This window comes from Solenopsis invicta, chromosome 3 (genome assembly GCF_016802725.1).
Source record: "Solenopsis invicta isolate M01_SB chromosome 3, UNIL_Sinv_3.0, whole genome shotgun sequence".
NCBI lineage: Eukaryota > Metazoa > Arthropoda > Insecta > Hymenoptera > Formicidae > Solenopsis > Solenopsis invicta.
In genome coordinates this window covers 6,258,587-6,282,543 of record NC_052666.1, presented here as the reverse complement: position 1 = coordinate 6,282,543, position 23,957 = coordinate 6,258,587, and the positions used below count along the sequence as shown (strand labels likewise).

Sequence of the window (23,957 nt, the reverse complement as noted above, 5' to 3'; positions counted from 1 at the left end):
CGGGAATGCCCGTCGAGGATGTCGGAGGGCGACGAGAATGCTCGTCTTTAAGGAACGATCGAGAATGCTCGGTCTGTGGACGGGTCGAATAGTCGGACGGATCTGACTTGTGCGTTCCCACTGCCGGCTTATATATCCGAACGCGCGGCTGAGCAAGCCAATCCGCGCGCTCGGTCGGTTGAGCCGGAGTGGGAGCGTTACGGAACGCCACGGTCGGCGCGCGTGTCGCCGCGTGGTTGCACGGCGAGGTTCGGTTGTGCGTGCACGTGGTCCTTGGCCGCACTCGGCGTTCGGTGTTCGGTGGACGGAACGGTGGCGCACGGACGGTGGAGGGGCGTATCGTTACATCACCCCCCCCCCCGTTTAAGTGGCGAACTTAGGCCACTACGCCGGGAATTCCCGCACGTAGTGGCAGCGGCCGGCGCGGTCAAAGCGCAACGTGTACCGACGAGTCGCGAGTCGCACTTTGTACACCCGCGAGATTCGCGCGGCGTGATACGGCACATGGATTACTAGATCCTCGCGTACTCGCACTGGTGTGGACGGGGGAGTGTCCCGCGTGGAGGGTACGATGGCCGGTGTTGCTGACGGTGTCCTCGGTGCCCTGGTTGGAGCTGTGCCGACTGGTCGGGCGGTTGCTGGTCCCGTAGCTTTGGTGGAGAGCATTGCTGGTGCGGTTGGTGGCTGGTCGTGCGGGTTCGGTGCCGGAGTCGAGGTGCTTTCCTCCTCTAGGTCGGAGAGCGTGTCCCCAAAGAGCTTCACTAAGCTGGTTTTCCTCCGCTGCTCTGGTTGTTCCGGCTTGGTAGCGTCGGCTGGAGGCGCCGTCGGGGCGACAGCCGGCGGTGTTGGTCTTGCCGGTGTCGCAGTCTTCCGACCTGCGGGTGGTGACGAAGGCGGTTGACGTATCCCCGGCCGCGCTGGAGGTTCTGCCAGGAGTGCGGCGAGTTTCCGGGCGTTGGTGGCGGAGGACCGCTGGACCCGCACCCCTATTACCGGGGCGTCCTTTCTTGGTGCCGTTGCGGTTCGGACGAGGCACTGACGGGGGCCGGTTTGCTTAGCCTCCTCGACTAGTTCGCGTGGTGGTGCTCGCACGCTGATGCCCCGACGCTTCGGTCGCCTGGTGGTTGCGTCCTGGATCATTCTGGGCAGTCCTTGCGGGCCGGCGGCAGGAGGCGGCGCTGTTGGCGGTTGGTCGGCCGTCGCCGGGAATAAGTCCTGGCGAGGAGGCACTATGGTCATAACTTGGGACCATAATGCCTCGAACTCCTCATCGTTGGTAGGCTCCGTGAACAGTGCGTCTAGTTGCTCCATTTTTCAGGAATCACTTTCTGCGGTTTCCGGGTCGGTTGGTCTGCCTTATATACCTCTCCGGGTCTGGGAGAGGGTGCTCCTTCCCTCGGGATGGCATGGCTCCTGGACGTGATTTTCACGTGTTCATCTCCTGGCAGGGTCATCGGCATCGGATTCTGCTGTCTCATGGTTGCCGTGGGTTTCGTCTGCTCGGTCGTCATCTGCCCGGTCGTCGTCCGCACGGTCGCCGTCTGCTCGGTGGTCGTCTGCTCGGTCGTCGTCTGCTCGGTTGTCGTCTGCTCGGTCGTCGTCTGCTCCGGTGTGATCGCTTGGTTCGTCTTCGTCATCCTCGGCATCGGTCTGTTCGGCAACGGCTTCTCGTGTGCCCGGCTTAAGGTCTTGCACGTGGACTCGACGGTGCCATTTGCCCTGTGGGTCTCGGATGTCCACGATCACGGGGGAGTGTATTTTTCGAACGGTCCGGCATACTTAGGGGCCAACTTGGCGTTAAACCCCTGGCCCTTATTGGATAGCAGATGTTCTCGCTTCCATACGGTGTCCCCTAATGCCGGTTTCCATGCGCGCCTACGTAGATTGTAGTGCCGCTCTTGCCGGTTGAAGGCACGTACCAGGTTGGTTCGCACGACTTCGTAGGCCTCCCCCAATCGCTGTTGATTGGCGGTTGGTGCTGCTGCCGGTACGGGCCGTTGATCGCGGAGTCCGGTCGGTTCTTCCAATTCGCGCCCGTGGTTTAAATAGGCGGGCGAGTATCCGGTGGCGTCGTGCGGAGCCGTATTGTAGGCGAACTGCAATGCGCCTAGTTGCTGGTCCCATAGGCGGTGGTTGTTCCCCACGAACTGTGCTACCATTGTCTTGATCGTCCGATTCGTTCGTTCAACGGGTTGCAGTGAGGGGCGTAGGCCGGTGTGGTACGATGTTCTACCCCTAGTTCCTGCAACAGGGCTTTCATTGGTCGCCCTATGAACGGCCTACCGTTGTCCGAGATGACCTGCCGAGGACATCCGTGCCGGTAGACGATGCGGTCGGTAACGTGTTGCGCAATGGTCGTCGCGGTTGCTCGCCGGAGTGGGCTTAACTCGACCCACTTCGTAAAACGGTCTTGCATCACTAGTAGCCACGTATGGCCACTAGTGGACCGCGGGAGGGGTCCCACCAAGTCCATCGTGACTTGCGCCCACGGCTCGTCGACATGGGACGTGTGTAAGAGTCCGGCTGGCCGTGTCTGCGCGTGTTTGTGCCGCAGACAGCTCCGACAGTTTCGGACGTACCGGGCGATGTCGGCGAACATCCCCGGCCAATAGTAACGCCGCGCGGCTCGGGCAATAGTTTTCGCGATTCCCAGGTGACCGGCGGTGGGGGCATCGTGCACCTGGGTCAGGATGGTCGGTCGCTCCGGTCGCGGGATGCACCGCTTCCACTGAGCCTCAGCCGGCTCGTCTTTGAAATCGGTCGAGTGAAGGATACGACGGTAAAGTCGGCCCCCCCGAATCTCATAGTCAGGGAAGTTTTCCGGGCGCCCACGTACGTGGCGGAACTGTCGGCGGTACCAGGTACACGCGGGCAGTGTTCGGTTGCAACACACGGAGGGCAGGCGGGAAAGCGCGTCGGCCACGCGGTTGAGCTTCCCGGCTCGGTACCGTACGTCAAAAGAGTATTGTTGGAGCTCGAGTGCCTAACGCCCGAGTCGCCCGGTGGGAGAATCCATGCGGCGTAACCACTGGAGGGCCTGGTGGTCGGTGATGACCGTGAATTCGTAGCCCTCCAAGTAGCCCCGCAGGTGTCGGATTCCCCACACTACGGCCAGGCACTCGAGCTCGGTCGCGCTATAATTTTTCGCGGCTCCGTTTAATGAGCGGCTTGCGTAAGCAATGACGCGTTCGCCGTCTTCGAAGTATTGTGACAGGACGGCGCCTAGCCCGTGCTGGCTGGCATCCGTCTGCAACAGGAATCGTCGCGAGAAATCCGGACACGCGAGGGTGGGTGCGGTGGTTAGCGCCTCTTTCAAGCTTTGGAAGGCGCGCTCCTCCTCCGGACCCCAACGCCATCGAGCGTTCTTCCGCGTGAGTTGGGTAAGGGGTGCCGCGATGGCGTCGAAGTTCGGTGTAAACCGTCGATACCACGAGGCCAGCCCCACAAACTGGCGGATCTGGCGGATGTTAGTGGGAGTTGGCCACTCGGTGACGGCCCGGACCTTGTCCGGATCGGTGCGGATACCTCGTCGGTCCACGATGTGCCCGAGGTACTTTAGTTCGGTGCGGCAGAAGTGGCATTTTTCTGGATTTAATTTTAGGCGTGCTTCGCGCAGGCGGTGGAACACCTCCTCTAGGTGTTTTAGGTGGTCGGCAAAGGTCGGACTGGCAATAATAACATCGTCCAAATACACAAACACGTGCGGCTCGAGTTCGGGCCCTAAAATCCGGTCGAGAAGTCGTTGGAAGGTGGCCGGGGCCGAGTGCAAGCCAAACGGCATCACCGTGAATTGCATCAGGCCGCGACCCGGTACGGTGAAGGCCGTGATGGGACGGCTCTCCGGCGTTAGGGGGATTTGCCAGTACCCCTTTTCTAGATCGAGGGTCGAGAAGTACTTGGCTCCTCGCAACTTGTCCAGCGTGGGTGTAATATGCGGCAAGGGGTAGGCGTCCCGCTTGGTCACCTCGTTGACCTTCCTGAAGTCTATACAGTAGCGGTGCCGGCCGTCCTTCTTTCTGACGATGATCACCGGGGAGCTCCACGCGCTGTTGGAAGGCTCGATCACCCCGGCGGCCTCCATTGCATGGACTTCCTCGTCGATGATCCGTTGCATTGCGGGGTTCCGTGACCGATACCTTTGTTTAATGGGGTGTTCGGTCTTCACACGGATATGGTGCACGGCCTGGTCGGTGGGTCCTTGAACGTGTTCGAATTCAGCGAGCTCGGTGGCCAGAAACGCCTGTAGTTCCCGCTCCTCCTGCGGTGTGCGTTCGGTCATCCCGGCGGTGACCCCATGCGTGGGCCGAGGCTCTCGGTGTCGTCGGGCTTGAGGTGGCGGCGGTGGTGGGATGGTGAGACCAAGCTCGGACCACAAGTCCGTCCCAATCAGCAGGTCGCTCTCCAGGGAAGGGAGGAGCTGGAGCGTGTGCTCCAGCCTCCGCCCGGCGACGTGCAGCGGGAGACGGACTCGCCCCGGCGTGGTAGCGGTGGTCCCGTCGGCCAGGTGGATGGTCTCGTTCTGGACCTCCGGCCAGATGCGCAAGGTCTTGGCGTGTTCGGCGACCCGGTTAATCATCGAGATCTCGGCCCCGGTGTCCAGCAGGGCCGAGAATCGGCGCGGTCCGACGCGCACCGTGATGTGCGGTCGCGGCTGGTATTTTATCCGGATGCGGGCCGAGGGGCGGACGCGTCCTCGGCCGGTGGCGCGTTTCCCGCTCGGGGATGGCACTCCCTAGTCAGGACTCCATCCTTGCCGCACTGCGAGCAGAACTTTCGGGCCGGTCGCTTGCAGTCGAAGCGGCTATGGCCGCGCTGCTTACACCGCCAGCAGGCGGTGTTTCGGTCGTAAGGCTCAGCGGTGGTGGCGGCGGCCGTGGTGACTTTACGCTTCTCTGCCCGGTTCTCGCTCTCCTGAGCCTTGGAGATCTCCTCGATCTCGGCGGCCTGCTCTGCCAGGTCGGCGAGGTCGGTAGCGTCGGTGAGGCGCACGTAAAGTTTATATTCGGCCCTTAAGTTCTCATATAACCGGTCGACCTTCTCGGCCTGTGTGAACCCGCCTGCGCGCCGCATCATGGTTTGCAGGGCGGTCGCGTATTTGGCGTAAGGCTCCTTCGGTTGTTGCCTGCGCTCCTGGATTTCTCGGGCGAGCTTGGCCTGGTATCGCCGGGGCAGGTATTGCTGTCTGAGCGCGTGCGTAAAATCGGACCAGGTGTCCCAGCTGTCACGCTCGTTCCGGTACCAGGCCAGCGCGTCGCCCTTCAGAAGTTCGGGTAGGCCAGCCTTCATTTGGCCGTCGGTATATCGGTACTCCTCTTGTAGTTCGGCTATCCGCTCCAGGAAGGACAGCGGGTCCCGGCCGTCAAAGTGGCAACCCCACTTTCTCATTTGGTTTATCACCTTGCTATGGGAACCGTGGTCGGTCGCGTTTGTTAATTCTGGGCCCGGCGGTGGTACGGAGGGACTGGGCATTGCGACAAAATGATTTTTCACGCGGTGGCGGAGTTCCTCGGTGGTACCGGAGGCCTCAATTTGATACGATTGGGCCAAGACTTCGAGTTGCTCTCTCGGTAAGCGATCTATCCATTCTGTCAACGGCATTGCTGTATCTGGGTATAAACAGTCGGTCGTTTAAAACGGTCCCTGTTCGGGCGCCATGTAACGGTACGCGGTTTCGGTCGGTTCGGTGCGGTGCGGGAACTGCGGGATCGGACCGGATAAGGCTCGTCGGTTGGTCAGGTGTCCGCAATGATTATACCCAGCGTTTTAAGTAGCCAGAAATAGAGAATGATTTATTAAAGGTATAATAGTTACAAAAGAGTTGAGCAAAAGACAAAGAGAAAGCGTTGACAAGATGCATGAGATAGCACAGACAAGGAGATCGCAAAAGAGACAATGATAGAGATAACAGTAGTATACAGATTGCAATATGGCTGGTACTTGGATTACCAGTTACGCGGCGCGGTTTTATACCTAATGCTAGAACTATCTATGTACAAGTTTTTCGGCTAAACTAGGAAGTTATGCGGGTGGATTGCCCGTATGGCCGGGGAGTCGCGAGGCGCGGCGGGATTGGCTAACGCGGTCGTGTCAGTGTGTGCAAATGCGGGTCGTTGCCGGCGCGGTCGCCTCCGCGACTCGCCCGAGCGCGCCCCGTGCAAGTGGGGCGCTCGATCGACAGGTTGCTTGTGCCCTGCCGATGTATGGGTTACGGAATTTGTCGGTTCGACGGTAGAGGCATTCGAGGACGATGGTGATTGGTCGAGAATGCTCGGCCGGTGATGGTGACGAGAATGCTCGTCGAGGATCTCGGACGTGATTGGTCGAGAATGCTCGGCCGGTGGTGATGACGAGAATGCTCGTCGGGGATCTCGGACGTGATTGGTCGAGAATGCTCGGCCGGTGATGATGACGAGAATGCTCGTCGAGGGTATCTGAGACGACTGATCGAGGATACTCGGCAGCGGATAGCGACGGGAATGCCCGTCGAGGATGTCGGAGGGCGACGAGAATGCTCGTCTTTAAGGAACGATCGAGAATGCTCGGTCTGTGGACGGGTCGAATAGTCGGACGGATCTGACTTGTGCGTTCCCACTGCCGGCTTATATATCCGAACGCGCGGCTGAGCAAGCCAATCCGCGCGCTCGGTCGGTTGAGCCGGAGTGGGAGCGTTACGGAACGCCACGGTCGGCGCGCGTGTCGCCGCGTGGTTGCACGGCGAGGTTCGGTTGTGCGTGCACGTGGTCCTTGGCCGCACTCGGCGTTCGGTGTTCGGTGGACGGAACGGAGGCGCACGGACGGTGGAGGGTCGTATCGTTACAAATTAACACCGTTAAAAATGAATAATTTATAATTCCCCGTTCCGCTTTTTCGCTCAAAATATGCTTCATGTAATACAAGGCATCCAAAACAGATGGAACAGAACGCGCGGAAATGCGGGAATCTTAGGGCCACTTTCACCAACGCCAATTAACTTAATTGCTAATTAGTCTATCTTTTGTCTTCCGTGTTTCCGCGCTTCATGTAAAATCACCCTAACGTATTGCACCAATGCGCTCTTTATACTTGCGCGTAATATGTGCGGCATGATATAGCACCAAGATGTCTATGGCCCGTATTCATAGTCGTGACTTATTTTCAAGATCGTTTTAAGTTGTAGCGACTTATTGAATAAATCATTAGATTTATATTTAGTTGTGAGATATTTATTTAGACGTGTAAACTCTTTGACAGGCAGAACAATAATCTAATAAATGTTTATAACAACAGATGTTTAATGTGTTGCTAAGTAATAAAAGATAGTTGAATCTCTTTACAAAAAAATCAATAACGAGTGTAGAAAGTGTAAGTGTAAGTGAAAAGAGTGTAAGAACGCCACAGTACTCTCCCTAAAGCGACGACTACGTTGCGAAATGAACTTTTTTTTAGCAGGATATGTTCTTAAAGGTCTTGAAATAGGAACGGAAATAGAAGCGAAAACATCCGAACTGGTTGCAGGTTCTGTAGACGAAGAGCAAGGTGAGGAAGTAGAAATTGTAGAGAAGTCTTCTCTAGAAAGGAAAGCTGGTTTAAGCCGTTCTATAGAAATATTGATAATTTTACCTGAAACGTTTACAGAGAACAAATAATCAGAAATGCGTTTGACAACAAGAAAAGGCCCAGAATAAGGAGGTTGAAGAGATTTTTAGACAGCATCATCACGTATCCAAACATGAGTATAATCAAAAAGATTTTTATGTACAAAATGAGATTTCTTGATGTGATGACTGGTTGGTGAAGATCTAACATTCCTCATATAAATTCTGTGTTTTTCCAAAAAGATTGCAGGATCTGCAGGAAAATCTTTTTCAATAAAAAATTCTCCAGGAATCCGAAGAGTGTTTCCATAGAGTAATTCCGCAGGTGAAGCTTTTAAATCTTCTTTAAAACATGAACGAAGACTAAGAAGAACAAAAGGAAGAGATTCTAACCAATTCTTCGTCTGATGACACATAATGGCAGTTTTGACAGTCCTATGCCACCTTTCCAAAATGCCATTTGAAGTAGGATGATAAGCAGAAGTTCTTTTCCTGTCACAACCAATCAAATTGGTTAAAGCCTTGAAACGAGATGCTTTGAACTGCGATTCTTGATCGGTGGTGATGGTTAAGGGGGAACCGTATCAAGCTACCAAATGAGTGTAAAAAGCTGTAGAAACAGTGTCAGCAGAGATTTCCTTAAGAGAGTTAGGGTCCTTAAGATTTCTTTAGCTTAAGGTCAATGTGTAAAACGGTCAATAATTATGAGGCAATAACGAAAACTTTGACAAGATGGAAGGGGAACAATCAAGTGTAAGTGGACATGTTGAAAAAGCTGATCAGGAATTGCGATTTTAACAGAAACATTCTTCGTGTGTCTTGAAATCTTAGAGCGTTGGCAAGGTAGACACGTACGAGTCCATTCTTTAATGTCCTTTTTTAAAGATGGCCAATAAATTTTTGCAAAAGTTGTTTAGCTGTTGATCTACCACTGGGATGGGCGTCTTGCCCGATTAACAACATCAAAAATTCTCTTGCGAAGAGGTTTAGGCACATAAGGACGAATTAATTCAGAAGAACAATCGCAATAAATAAGAGAAGTTGAGCCAGTAAGAATAAGTTTCCTTAATTGAAGAGAAGAGTTCGAAGAAAGTAAGTCTTGAAGTTCTTCATCTTTTTTTTTTTTAAATCAGCTAACTTATCAAGAAATACTATAATTGGCATTGAGACTGATTCAATTCTTGAAAGATCATCGGCTACAGAATTTAACTTGCTTGAAATATAAACAATATTAGAAGAAAATTGGGCTATAAGATCCAATTGTCTGATCTGCCTAGGAGATGCTTTATCAAGTTTCTGACAGAAAGCATAAATCAAAGGCTTGTGATCTGTTCTAATAATCAGTTGACGTCCTTCAAGTAAATATTTATAGTGCTTGATAGCTAAATAAATATTAAGGAGTTCTCGATTGTAAGTGCTATAATTCTTCTGAGTTTAATCAAGTTTTTTAAAAAAGAATGTAATAGGTTTATTAACAATATCAATGGTTTGTTCTAGAGACTCTTCGACAGCAAAATTAGAGCCATCACAAGTTAAAGGAACATGAGGTGCAGGATGAGAAAGAGTAGTAACTCGGAGAAGTTCTTCTTTGCAATTTTGAAAGGCTGTTTCAGATTCATTATTCCAAGGGATAAATTTTCTATCTTTCTTGTGACTATTCTTTAAAAATTCAGTAAGTAAAGCTTGATGTTCGGCTGCATTTTTAAGGCAGCGACGATAATAATTGACAACGCCAATAAACCTGCGGATATCATGAATTGTCTTAGGTTTAGGATAATCAATAATAGATTTTACTTTTTCTGTTGTAGGTTTAATATCTTGATTTGAAACTAGGTACCCGAGGAAAGAAAGTTCTTTTTTCCGAAAAGACATTTTGATACATTAATTGACATTCCAGCTTGTAGTAAACAATTAAAAATAATACGCAAATGGGCAATATGTTCTTGTTCGTTTTCAGAAGCCATAAGAATGTCAGATAGCAAAAAGCAAAATCTAAATCACTGAGCAGTGAGTTCATTAATCTTTGGAAAGTTTGAGCCGCGTTACGAAGACCAAAAGGCATGACTAAAAATTCAAAAAGTCCAAAAGGTGTAGTAACGGCGGTCTTGTGAATATCTTCTTTGGCGACGGGTACTTGATAGTACGTTTTTACTAAGTCAATCTTGGAGAAGATATTTTTACCATAAAGTCCAGAAGTAAAATCTTGAATATGAGGCAGTGAGTAACGATCAGGAACAGTGACCGAATTTAACGCACGGTAATCACTACAAAGTCTCCAAACATTTTCTGATTTGGAAACTATATGTAAAGGAGCTGCCCAAATACTACTCGAAGATCTACAATTTCCTTGTTTCATCATGAACTTGAATTCTTCCTTGGCGTACTTGAGTTTTTCCAGAGAAAGTCTTCTGGGAACTGAAAATATAGGAGATCCTTCCGTGATGATACGATGTTCGATTCCATGAGACTTCACCGAAGAAAGAGGAGTACATCGAGTAAATCCAGAAAATTCTGCTAAAATCCTGTGATAAGAGGAGTTGGGAGACGTGGTACATATAGATAATTGTGTAACTTCTTGGATCTTTTCAAAATGTTTAAGGCCAGTAATAGAGTCGATCAAACGTTTGTTTTTAATATCAACTAGGAAATTAAAATGTCCGAGGAAATCTGCACCTAAAATGGGACGTTGAATATCCACGATGCAAAATTTCCAACGGAAATTTCTCCTGAGGCCAAGATCCGAAGAAAGAGTTTTAGAACTGTAAGTATGAATTTGAGTACCATTAGCAGCAAAAAGTTTAAAATTAGTTGATAATGGTTTAAACAAAACTCTCTTAGGAATTAAAGAAATATTAGCGCTAGTATCAACAAGAAAATGTAAATTAGAAAATTTGTCAATAATTACGAGGCGGTGACATAGTAAATCGTTGTAAGCAGCCTCAATCTTTAACGACGCTTCTAGTTTTCCTGAGAGTCAGTAAGAGTTTTTGACATCGTGCAAGGAATGGTACATTTCTTTGCTTTATCGCCAAATTTTTTATAATAAAAACAATTGGCTGATCTTTAGAAGTAGGTTTTTTATTTCGTGAATTTGATCTAAATTTTGATTTGCTTTTAGATCGGCTAGAAGATCGGCCACGACGATGAGAAACTTCAAGCGCAGCGATTCTTCGTTCCAATTCAGAAAAATCCGGTTGTTTAGAGGTTGATTGCGTATTAACATTTGCGACTTGAAAACCAGTATCACGTTCAACAATTTTATTTGCAAGTTCCGAGTGTTTTACTAAAGGTACGTTTTCGACAACAGCAAGAGTTGCTTGAACTCTAGATAATAAGCGTTGTAGCCAAATTGAATGTAAAATGTTATCCACTAAAGAACCACCGGATAATTAATGGATTTCGCGTAAAAGTTCTGAAGATTTCTTGTCATTTAACTCAATACCGGTTAATAATTGTTTCAAACGTTTTTTTTCAGAATCCGTGAAGCGGTGAATGAGTGCTTTTTAATTGATTATATTTATCAATTTCAGGATGATTTTCAACAATATTCGATATCGCGACTAAAGCTTGTTCATTGAGATGACGAATAACAGAACTATATTTAATATCTTTGTAACAAAACGCCCCTCCACCTCGCGCGCACGGCCACTCCGCTCCGTCCACCCGAGCAATACACCGGCAGAACGCCACGTGCGCGCACCAGGCTAACCTGCCGTCGCGATCACCGTCGCGGCAGCACGCACGCCGCCCGTGGCGTTCGGCAACGTTCCCACGCCGGACCAGCCGACCGAACGCGCGGATTGGTCCGCCCAACCGTGCATTCGGATATATAAGCCGGCAGTGGGAACGCCGAGTCAGATCTTCCCGGTCCGCCAAATCCGACAGGTCGAGAATCCTCGACCGCACTCCGACTCCCAAGAGGACGAAAATACTCGCCTCATCCCGACTCCCATCGACGAGAATCCTCGTCGTTCCGGCTAGCTGAGGATCCTCGGCTAATCCTGCCATACCGAATACCGTACACAGCCAATCACAGCGAGCATCCTCGCCGTGCTCCGTAGCCGAGTATCCTCGGCGAATCACCGTCCACGACGAGCATCCTCGTCGAGTCCGCAGGCTGGGTATCCCTGGCCAATCACATCCGTCCTCTCCCTCAGGGAAGATTCTCTTGTAACCTAAAGCCTCGTCAGGGCATCCGCGCCCTGACGAGACCTTCGCCTCATTTTGCACGAGGCGGCTCGGGCGAGGCGCGGAATCGCCGCCGTCGCTCCGATCCCGCGTTCCGCGGCTCCCCAATCACCCCGGACACCATGTCCGTTTCAAACCACGCGATTAGTTAAGTAAGATTTCGGTAGTTTTTACGATTCCGTCAGTATTATCGCGGTTCTAGTAATCCAGTTCTTATTATGTTTCTTTTGTAAGTTAGAATTATTTTCTTTGTCACTTTACTGTTTCATTCGTATTCTTGCGGTTATTATAATTCTTGTCTTGTGACTCAATCTCGGCTAGCGTTCTCGTTATTCCACGCGTCACCGTGCGTTTACCGTTACCGACGCTCGCAGTTCTGACCGCTCAACGGCGATTGGTCGTACGCGACCACCGCGAGCCAACCGCGTCCCCGCTTAGGCTGGGTCCACTTGTCACGAGGCGTTAGACTCAATAAGCTATGCAACCACATGTAAATACCCCATCTAAATAAAGATTTAGTATTTTTGTCAACTAAATACCGAGTGCGATTATTCTACCGAACCCGACCAATCCGGCGAGCTTATCCGCAACCCTATCCTGACACCTACCGCAACTGCACGAAAACCACCAGCGTTACATCTTCGGAACGGATACGGTATACGATAAATTTACTCTCTATCTGAGCAAACCACAGCTTGGGTTGCAAAAGGGTGGAAGTTTCAACAGGCGAAATTCATTAGAGTGGATCTGAGTGGACTCACCCAATGATTGATGTTCTATACCAGAAGGTAAATTTAAAATTTCCGTTCCGGCCTGTTGTTGAAGACTCACAGTTGACGCTGAAGTTGAAGTAGTTGAAGTCGACTGAGTTGACTCAGATATAACAGGAGGTTTGTTCACAGGCATTTTATTAATGGTCTGATGCTTCCAGAGAAGAGCCAAGACTATCTAGGAATCAAAATTTGAAGATTTTTGAAGACACCAAATGGCACTTCAGAAATTAAACTTCCCGCGTCATAAGATATTTCAACACACATCGTTATCACATCGGAGTCACCAAAAGTAGCGACTTATTGAATAAATTGCTAGATTTATATTTAATAGAGAGATATTTATTTAGACGTGTAAACTCTTTGACAGGCAGAATAAAAATCTAGTAAATGTTTATAACAACAAGAGTTTAGTGTGTTGCTATGTAACAAAAGATAGTTGAATATCTTTACAATAAAATCGATAACGAGTGTAGAAAGTGTAAGTGTAAGTTAAAAAAAGTGTAAGGATGCCACAAAGTACGTTCTTAAGCTGCCCTCTATTTTCATAGTCATGAATCAAGCAAATGCTTGAGTAAAATCTCAAGTCAAGACTTGTCGAAGACGATCTTGTTTGAAAAATAAGTCTTGTTCGGTCTTGTCTCGATTCATAGACGGATCTTATTCAGAAATAAGAACAGATTTAAGACTATCTTATTAGTCATGAATTCATAGTCATAATAAGACGTCTTGTATGACGTATGTGCAGCTAAACAAGACGATCTTCGCCAAGTCGAGGTCGAAGTAGACTTAAGCAAAGCTGTAAAACCTACAAGAAAGACGGGAAACTATCATCAAGGAGCTGAAGGATCATAAAGGTATGTCCTGTGACAGTCAGAATTTCGGAAAACGGAATTTTGGAAAAGTAACAAAAGTGGAGGTTCCGATTTTCTAATTTTTAACGGCCAGGCTCCTTACGAAGTGACTTACGTAAAACGGAGTACTATTCTAATCTCAAATTAATTTTTAATTAAAAAATTTTTCTATTGTTGCCTAATATAATAAAAAATACATATTTCACTTTTTTATGGTTTTTTTTCTGGTATAGAAATCAGTTTTTTGTTATAAAATATAGTAAATATAAATTTTTAGATTCCTAAAACTTACAATTTGAGGTTAGAATAGTATTCCGTTTTCCATAGAGCTTAGCATTAAAAAATTGGAAATTGTAATGCGCTAAACTACATTTCTGTTCATGCAGGAGAAGAAAATAAAATTGTGTAAAAGAAGAAAAAAAATTGTGTAAACAAAGTGCCCTTAAGACTGGATTTATCAGATTTAAACCTTCAAGACATTAATTTTTTTAATAAAGAAGCTGAAGAAGATGAAGAAAATGAACAAATAAGTGCACCGAAACGTTACATTTGTGATAAAAAAAATCCATTCAAATTTTTTAACGAACGAGAGTTTAAAAAAAGATGTTGATTTTTGAAGGAATCCGTAATACACAGTATTTTACCATTAGTAGAGGAAGGACTAGCAAAAATCAATAATCGTGGTTTACCAATCTCTCCAGTTTTACAATTATGGATTTGTTTAAGATTCTATACAATAGCAAGTTTTCAGGTTAGTGTATTACTTTTATTTTAAAAAATAATTTGAAAAAACATTTATTGTGACAAGTAAATATATATTGAAATATTAATGTATGTATAAATTTTTTTCGATAAATATTTTTTTTAATTATTTCTATAAATGTACTTTTAAATTATCATTTTTTAAATAATATGAATATATTATAAATAATATTCAATTTATTTTTACAGCTTGTTGTGAGTGATATAATGTTCAAATTGGGTGGTTCAAATTTTACAGCCAACAATATCACGCATCATTATTAGAATTTCTTGTTTAATAGCAAGTAATATCAGGAGATACATAAAAATGCCAACATCTGATCAAGCACGCACTGAAAACAGACGTTTATTCAAAGAATTTGGATATGGCCCTGGAGGGATAGGTCTTCCTTCGATTGATGGATCGATAGACTGTACACATATTCGATTAACTCATACAAGGTTCCAGAATATTAATAAAATATATCCCAATCGAAAAGGATACTTTTCTCTAAAAGTTTGTATTGTTCATCCTATAATGTTATAAGATGAGTAATACAAAAAACTATATATTGTTACGACCGTGTATATTTGAATATCGCATGAATGTTGTTGGGCTTCGATTGATTAAGAAAAGGAACTGTCGTTTGTTAACGACGGGTTGTTGTTATGTTCTGACTTTCGGTTTGACAGTTTGTCAAATTAATAAAGTCATTTTTAAAATATAAGTCTGCTCTTTATTTGCGAACGCGCTTGTTTAGTAGTGCGCGAGTGCGAAAATACGACACGACCTTTTCGGTCGTAACAATAATAACATTTAAATATTTTAAATTATTTTTTAAATGTAAAGACTTTATAGATTTTTTTCTCATTGTAATTTAAAAGAGTAAGTTGTTTTGCGATCTCTGTGTTTTAAAACATCATAAAATATCAACGTTTCATAAATATTACAGTTAATTTCATTAGAGCGAGAAGCAGTCTGATACTTAGTTTATCAGGCTATCTTTCACCGAAATGAAGTGAACTATAATGTTTGCAAAAGACATGAAAATAACCCGCGTAGCAATTTACTTTGAAGCAAATATTTGTGGAAGCTTGAAGAATATGCTCATTGGTTATTTATTTTTTATAGGTTGTTGTTGAACCGTGTAACGAAATATTGGATATTGTACTAGAATGGCCTGGAACACGATAGCCGTATATTCCAAAACTCACGCATACGTATACATGCGATACACAGAACGCTAATTAAACGGAATGCTCATTGGTGATGCTGGATATCCGTCGTTGCCTTTTTTGCTCACGCCAATTAATAATCCTGTTACTGATGAAGAAATAAGGTTTGTCTATTTTTATAACAATAATAATATTGTACTAAACAGTTTATGATTATACATTACAAAGTAGTAAAAATAAAAAATATAGTACATATATACAAGTAGATAAATGTTATTAAGTAACACGTTAATCTCATCACTTTGCATTATCTTTTTATTTTTATATAATTATAATTAGTTGTTAAACATGATTAATGATGATATTAAATATTGATGTATTAATACCTTGCACAAATACACTTATTCACACACACATACACACACATATGCATGCAAACAGAATTTATGTATACACATTTTTTTTGCAGTCACAACATGTTAAATATAAGAACAATGTTAAATAAAAAAAATATTAAAAAAAAATTTTTTAATTTTTTTTTCTTTTTACCGTGTATTACAAAATCTTTTGAAAATCGAAATTTTTTTTAAAATTCTCGTTTGTTAAAAAATTTGAATGGATTTTCTTTATCACGAATGTAACGTTTTGATGCACGTATTTGTTCACTTTCTTCATCTTCTCCATCTTCTTCATTAAAAAAATTAATGTTTTGAATGTTTTGAATAAGAACTTTGTGATGTTGTAACTGGAAGAATAAACCCGTTTTGAAATGTAACTTTAATTACATATATTTCAGTAATTTAAAAAAAAATATTTAGTACACTTGTATATTTTGTTCTTACATGTTACATATTCTGTTACGTAACAAATTTGTTAATTTATAAGCTAATTGGTAGTAAAAGTAATAATATTAAAACAAAAAACATCATAAATTTTTCATTTCCCAAGGGGGATAAGCCATTTGTCAGGTAAATACAAAAAATAATATGACATATTCAAAAACTTATAATAATTTTAAACTAATACCATTCCTAAGACGGAACGTTGTGCGCTACAACAAAATAGCTATAAAATAAAAATGAGTAGGCAACAGACATAAACACTAATACATTTCAATTTCAAGTCTAAAATAAAAACAAAAAAAAACCATCCAACTTGCATGGAGCGAGATATGTGAGGAATACAATCAGCCATCACTTATCTGTCAAACGGTAAAAACTATAATTAGAATATACTCATACAAATGTTGGATAACATTGATTTAAAAAAAAAGGTATTGATCCTGACATCCTCAAAGAAAATTGTTGTGCGCGTAATGAGTCAAGAGTAAGATGTTACACCGGAACGGAGTAACATTTTTTCTAAGGCGGAAATGTGAAAAGTAGAAATTATTACCACTAAAATTAATGGAAGAAATTTTCATTACTTTTTACGTTTCCTAGGATACTCTGATACTCTGAGAGTGTATAAAAACTACTTAGAGGTAGATTAGTCATAAGAAGTTTTGCCGTATCTGAAGGGTAGCATACAAGGCACGTCAAAACATAAAGAATCCTCCCCAGCCATTTTCTTTGTCTTCTTGAGAGGGAATGTGGGGTGTTGTGGTATGTTTATCCTGGGTGATTGGTAATCCCCTTATGGTCTGTATAGCTTCCTCTCTACGGAAACCCTGCAACCCAAGAATTCTCTGTTCAGCAACGCCAAGGTGGGCTTCTCAAGTTGCTTGAGTGACTATTAGTTTATCTATCCTGGCAATCACATCTTCATTGTACTTTCTCTGCGAGAAGCTCCTGGAGAAGTCTTGTATTCTCTTCCACAGCGTCTGTGTTCAAAAAGTATCGCGAATTTTGAATTTTCGCGGGTTACGTATATTCGAATTTCGATCTTTTTGTGGCGTTATGTTGGTACTCATGTCTCTCACTTATGCCGACAAGCTCGGCCATTTTGAATGTTCACTTAATTGTTGACAGCTGCTTTGCTTGCACGTGTTTTGGATCGTCTTCGATTTTTACCTATTCAAAAAAATGGATCAAAGAACCTGTATCAAATTTTGTGTGAAAAACGAAATTAAGTGCGCGGATGCATTCCGAATGTTGACTGTGGCATACGGAGAAGCTACCTTGGACCGAAGCAACGTTTATCGGTGGTACAAAATGTTCTCAGAAGGCCGAGAAGATGTGAACGACGAAGAGCGTGCCGGACGCCCGAGCACTTCAACAACAGACGAAAAAATTAATGAAGTGGAGAAAATGGTATTGGCCAATCGTCGAATCACCGTTAGAGAAGTTGCTGAGGACCTAAACATATCGATTGGCTCGTGCCATTCGATTTTTATCAATGATTTGGGCATGAGACGGGTCGCCGCGAAATTCGTACCAAAATTGCTCAATTGCGACCAAAAACAGCATCGCATGAACATTGCTAATGAGATGTTGGACTCTGTCCGCGACGACCCAAATTTGCTCCAGAGGGTCATAACTGGTGACGAATCGTGGGTTTATGGTTATGACGTGGAAACCAAAGCTCAATCATCTCAATGGAAGCTGCCGCACGAACCAAGACCGAAAAAAGCGCGCCAAGTTCGGTCGAATGTGAAAGTTTTGCTGACAGTTTTCTTCGATTGCAGGAGCGTGGTGCATCATGAGTTCTTGCCACAGGGTAGAACGGTCAATAAGGAATATTACCTGCAAGTTATGCGCAATTTGCGCGAAGCAATCCGCCAGAAACGCCCGGATTTGTGGAAGAACAAAAATTGGCTTTTGCACCACGATAACGCCCCTGCTCACACATCGTTGCTTGTGCGCGACTTTTTGGCCAAAAACAACACACTAATGATGCCGCAGCCACCGTATTCCCCAGATCTGGCCCCCTGTGACTTTTTCTTGTTCCCTAAACTGAAGAGGCCCATGAAAGGACGACGTTACGCTACGCTTGACGAGATAAAGACGGCATCGAAGGAGGAGCTGAACAAGATAAAAAAAAATGATTTTTTGAAGTGCTTCGAAGATTGGAAAAACCGTTGGCACAAGTGTATAATATCTCATGGGGATTACTTTGAAGGGGACAAAATAGATATTCATGAATAAATAAATAATTTTTGAAAAAACACAAAATTCGCGATACTTTTTGAACACACCTCGTATATCGGCCGTGCGACATAACGTCTTTCACAGATTGTGCTGTCTCGTTGGCGAAAGTGCGTATTTGAGGGGTGGTGTCGTCGCCTTATCGATGACACATCACGAACGGTACGATCGCCCCAGGATTTTCCCACTTAGCCATTCTGGCGCCGGCGTTGTAGGCCTGCGCGAACGTTACCCCGCTATCGGGTAACGTTTTTATTGGCGCCTGATTGTACGAAAAATGGCTGTAATCGACGAGAAATCCTACGTGATATTTGACGTTTCTCGCTTTTAACGTTATAGCCTTTCGAAACAGACTGCTCAGGCGATCCAGTCTTACGAGGAACGCCTCACTAGTGTCGTCTCTGCGCGAAAAATTGGACGCGTGGTGAATCTGGATTACGTCGACGTGGGCGTGATCGACGTCGACGAGGGTGTTTAAAAAATTTTCTCCCGCTTGGCGCGTCATTTTTAAGCCATGCGCGCACACGTAGAATCGGACGTACGGCATGGCATATGCGTCTGCAATTACCTCGCGGTGGCGCGGTTCCTGCAAACGTGTTCCCAGGAAGCGGTTCTTCTTCTCTAAGTACATGATCAGTTTACCGTTTCTGCACACGCTGATGGTCTTTGATCTTGTAAATATATTTGATTGACAGCGAAACGGCTCCAGCGATACGGCGTACGGCAAGATGGAGTCGACCGTGTAGCACAAATCTTTGTTTATGCTCACAGGCTCGCCCTCCGGTGCCGGTATTTGTGGCATCGGTATTTCTGGGCCGCTCGTAGTCGGCGATTGTCGTCGTGGGGTCGCTGATGTTTCGTTGCTCGGTACTTTTACCGGCGACGCGGAGTTCTCTGTACGCAGTGGTACTTGCTTTTTCTAGTTTGATAACCTGGAAGAGCGACGAAGCCGCCGTCGTTGCACCGGTGGCGTCGGTAGCTGCGGCGGAGATTCGACTTCGCCTTTTTGCGAAAAGGCGAAAGTAACACGTCGTGGTCCCAGTCGCCTAGGACGCGCGACAGGTTTTGGCGACGCATCGTTGCGCACTGCCATTCTTCTAATCGCGTCGGTACGCTGCAACAGAGTAACGAATGCGATATCTTAGCACAATGCTCATTAGTAGTGTAAAATAGTGTAATGCAATACCTCAGTAGAATACTTACCAGTAGCGAATTGTCTAGCTCGACGGAGCTCTGAAAAGAGCTGTTTTCCTGATACTTGTGCTGTATCTGTAAAAAGAAAAGATAATTATTATCAATACGATTCTAGCGTACTGCAAAACTTTACCAGGGTAATACTTACCAGCAACAAGTGCCACCAAGCTCAAAGAGCTCTTAAAAGAGCTGTTTTATTCGGGTGAATCTGAAAAAAAAAGATAATTATTATCAATACGATTCTAGTGTTATGCAATACCTTAGTAGGGTAATACTTACCAGCAACGAGTGTCGCTAATTTTAAAGTAGTACTAACAAGTACTGTTTGTAGTACACCGGTGTATCTGTAAAAAGATGAGAAAACAAACATCGGTTAAACGATACGACAATTATATCCGTGTCATTTCATTCGTTTCAACGTAATATATACATTACCTGTGTAAGTACGCTGCTACCGCTGCGAGCTTTGAAAAAAGCTGTTTGAGTCTTGAAAAAGACTGATGTCTTGCCTTTGAGAAAGGTGATGCTCACGAAAACGCTCTATACACACTCTGAAAAGAAGAGAAAGAGATTATCTCTGTATCTCTAATCGGTCGTATCTTGGAAACGGATGGAGCCACGGGGTCCACGATGGTTGGGCTAGAAAGATTTGAAAGACCTTTCGGAGCTGGACCCTGTAGCTCCAACCGTTCAGGAGTTGTAGCGGGATTTGTCAAAAAATTTATTTCAGCGATAACTCCCAAACCGTTGGGCCAACAGACTTCTGAAGTCTGTAGCTCCAACCGTTCGGGACTTATGGCCGATCAAAGTTTTCACCCTCTTTAATGGGGTGTAATTATTAAAGGGGTCCCCCCCGTCGTTTCCGTGTGCGTTCGAAAGTGCTCGTCGAGACCTTTCCAACGAACCCAAACACGACCACTTTCCTTCACCTTAAACAACAACTGAAAAAGTCGAGCCGCATTTACGATGCCTCGAGAAGCTAGGAAAGCAACAGGCCTGAGCCGCGTCTTCTCCGGCACCTGGACTAAGCGCGGACCATGAAGAGAGACCGCGAAAAACTTGTAAAATTTATAATTTTTAAACGTAGGGACCTAAGGAAAAACTTCTAACGGTAGTACCACGAGGAAGGGGGATGGTTTCCAACCCACCCCCGTCGATTTTCGAACTGCGATAACTCGAGAACGGTGCGTCCTAGCGAAAAATCGCAAGAGGCAAAATCGTTTTGTCTCGTCGAGGTCTATCGAGAGGGATACTCAAAAAATTTCTTGGAATTTTTTTGAAACTTATTTCAGCTATAACTCCCAAACGGTTGGACCTAGAGACTTGGACCTTATTTCGTTAAGGAAAGCATTCTTTGAGCCCTTTCGAACGCCATAAGGCTCAAGTCCGTAGCTCAAACCGTTCCGGAGTTATCGCTGAAAAGGTTTGAAAAACATTTTCAAAAATTTATCGACCATCACTGTCGATAGATCTCGACGAGAAAAAACGATTTTGTTCTCTGTCATTTTTTGCTAGGACGCACCGTTCTCGAGTTATCGCTGTTTGAATATCGAGGGGGGGGGGTGATGGCAACCCCCCCTTCCCCCACGTGGTACTAGCGTTGGAAGTTTTCCCCTAGGTCCTCCCGTTCGGAAGTTATAAATTTTACAAGTTTTATGCGGTCTCTCTCCATGGTCTGTGTTTGTCAAGGTGCTGGATGAAGACGCGGCTCGGGCCTCTTGCTCACGGAGCTTCTCCAGGCTACGTAAGTACCGCTCGAGATTTCGTGTTTTCGTTAAAGGTGAAGGAATGTGGTTGTGTTTGGGTTCGTTGGAAAGGTCTCGGCGAGCACTTTCGAACGCGCCCGGAAATGACCCCCGCCCCCCTTCTTAATTACTCCCCATTAAAGGGGGTGAAAACTTTGATCGGCCGTAACTCCCGAACCGTTGGACCTACAGACTTCGACCATTGGTCGTTCGAAAGCATTTTTCAAGCCCTTTCGAACGCCGCAAGGCTGAAGTCTGTAGCTCTAACCGCTCGGGATTTATGGCCAAAAATGTGGAGAAACTTGTTTCGCTCGTAACTCCCGAACCGTTGGGCCCAGAGACTTCGACCATTGGTCGTTGGAAAGCATTTTTCCAGCCCTTTCCAATGCCGCAAGGCTGAAATCCGTAGCTCAAACCGTTCGGGAGTTTCGGCCAAAACAAGTTTGTTGACATATCCTTTCTCCTGGTGACACAGCTCACTCGTCGTTTCATCGTGCGTGGCTCGTTCAGCGGGCGGCCGATCGGATTGACGAGTGCGAAGAGCCTGTCGCGAGGAAGACGATACTAATAATCCTTTTCTTTTATTTTCAGATTGAGTAATCTTTCGGAAAATTCCCGGGATAAAAGTAAGTATAACACATTGCTTGCGAGTCGCGGCCACGTGACTTCATCTAATGTTTTTACCGAACATTACTTCACGAACACTTACAGTACTCGGTACTGTAATGTAATTGTAATTGTGTTTAACAGGTTACAGAATTTGCATCATGTCTTATCAACGCAGACGCAATGAATATGTGGTCATCGACGACGTGAATATTGCCGTCGATTCCGACGACTTACGCAACCTCGTGAACTCCTCATCAGGCAACGACGAAGGGTCACATCTTCGAATACGTGATGGACATCTGGAGGTGCGGGTGCGGGAGAGGACGGGGAAGTCGCCGACGCCAGCGTATGCGCGATTACTGGCGCGATTACTGGGTCCACCGTGTAAATCAACGGGCAGAAGCGCAGGCGCGGCGCCCCCGGGAGCGCCAAAGAAACCGGGCGCAAAGACGCGAACAGCGCCAACGAATGTACGAGATGCAGCAAGAGCTGCAGCTGCAGCAGCAGAGGGTGCAGCAGCAACAACAAACGCTGCAGCAGCAACAGCAAGAGATGCTGCAGCAGCGTTTCATCACCAGGCTTCCAAGTGAGTAATTGTTATATTAAAGAAAAACAAATTGTTCAATAACATATTTCAGGGGTACATCAGGTTAGTGGAACAGGAAACGAGACTTGTCCGAAATTTTAACATAGTATTTTCTTTATTTTATTACAGAAAAGAGAACAATGAAGGCAGCATTCCAGTTGTCACTTTGGATAGCGACGACGACGACGAGGACGAGGAGTCTCAATGCAAGAAACGAAGACTAATATAAACAACTTTTTTTTTATTTTTTTAAACTATAATTTTAAGTTATTTTTTTTATATTCATTTTAATCCATTAACAATTATTTGTGTACTAGTAGTTGCGTTTTTTTTAATAGAAAATAATGAAAAATATGTTTCATTTGTATAAACTAGTTTTTTTTTGTTTTTTTTTGTAGATTGTAATGGAATAAAAGAGAAATTGTACTTTAAGGGCAGGTTCCCGTCAAAATCGATGAAAAAATTTTTTTTACTTAATTTTCGTCCTTATGTTATCGAGAATACGTGGGAGAAACGATATTTCGACATATGATGTAGTTCTCGAGATATACGGAATCGGGCGGAGCAGTCTGAAAGCGCTCCGAACTCGCCGAAAGCGTTCTCGGCGCGGTTGAGAGTGGAGACCTTTTTCTATACCTGATGGGTGAGTCTACGGTAGGTAGTAAGTTTAGTAACCTGCCCTTCACCAATCTGTTCAAGAAGCCATTCGACCGGTGTATGAGGCTCTTTCGAGTGACAATTTATTACAAAGGTGCACCGGCGGAAACACACAAAACGACAATGAAAGTTTTAACGCCTGCATTTGGAAACTTGCTCCTAAATACCTTCACTGCGGTGTACAAACAATTGAAATAGCAGCATATATAGCTGCTGGTGTCTTCAATGAAGGTTTTTCATCTATTTTGAGAACGATGAATACACTAGGAATCGTCATTGGGAACTACAGCAGAAGCTTCGCCGAGAAAACAGACAACAAACGCATCACCGCACGGGAGCAAGAATTGTCGGAGCTCGCAAAACAAGCAATAATTGAAAGAATGAGCTTGCAAATTCAAAAGAACATGATCTTCGAAGAAGAAGAAGGGACCCTGTATGGTGCTGGAATAGCCGATTAGACGTAAGTTGTCAAAACCTAAATTTGAATACGATTTTTTACTACATAAAACATTAAACGCGTTTTTCTCGAAACAACGTTTTTCGACGCGCGATACGCTCTAGAGTTTCGAGGAATGCACCGATTTCAACGTTTCACCGCTCAAATTAAAGCTAATTAAATTTGAAGGGCCCTGACGGAACGTTTTTTCGAAAAAATTATTATAAATATTTTTTTGTTAACGTTAAAACGCAAAAAAAGCATGAAAAAGTATTTGTTTAAATGGCCGCCATTTTGTTTTAAAGGGCTTTTTTAAAAATCGGAAACCGATAGGGCTCCAC

General features: G+C 45.3%; 1 protein-coding gene and 1 pseudogene across 1 annotated transcript; one reads left to right on the top strand and one right to left on the bottom strand.

Moving 5' to 3' along the window:
- Positions 1-384: 384 nt before the first annotated feature.
- On the bottom strand, positions 385-1,311 carry LOC105205301 (uncharacterized protein DKFZp434B061-like). The gene has a single exon (XM_011174645.3). The coding sequence runs from the start codon at positions 1,309-1,311 to the stop codon at positions 385-387; it is 927 nt and encodes a 308-aa protein (XP_011172947.3).
- An 11,730-nt stretch (positions 1,312-13,041) lies between these two features.
- Positions 13,042-15,516, top strand: LOC105205395 (annotated as a pseudogene).
- The last annotated feature ends 8,441 nt before the right edge of the window (positions 15,517-23,957 follow it).

Excerpts from the sequence above, each read along its gene's own strand:
- LOC105205301 (XM_011174645.3), bottom strand. The coding sequence starts at position 1,311 with ATGGAGCAACTAGACGCACTGTTCACGGAGCCTACCAACGATGAGGAG.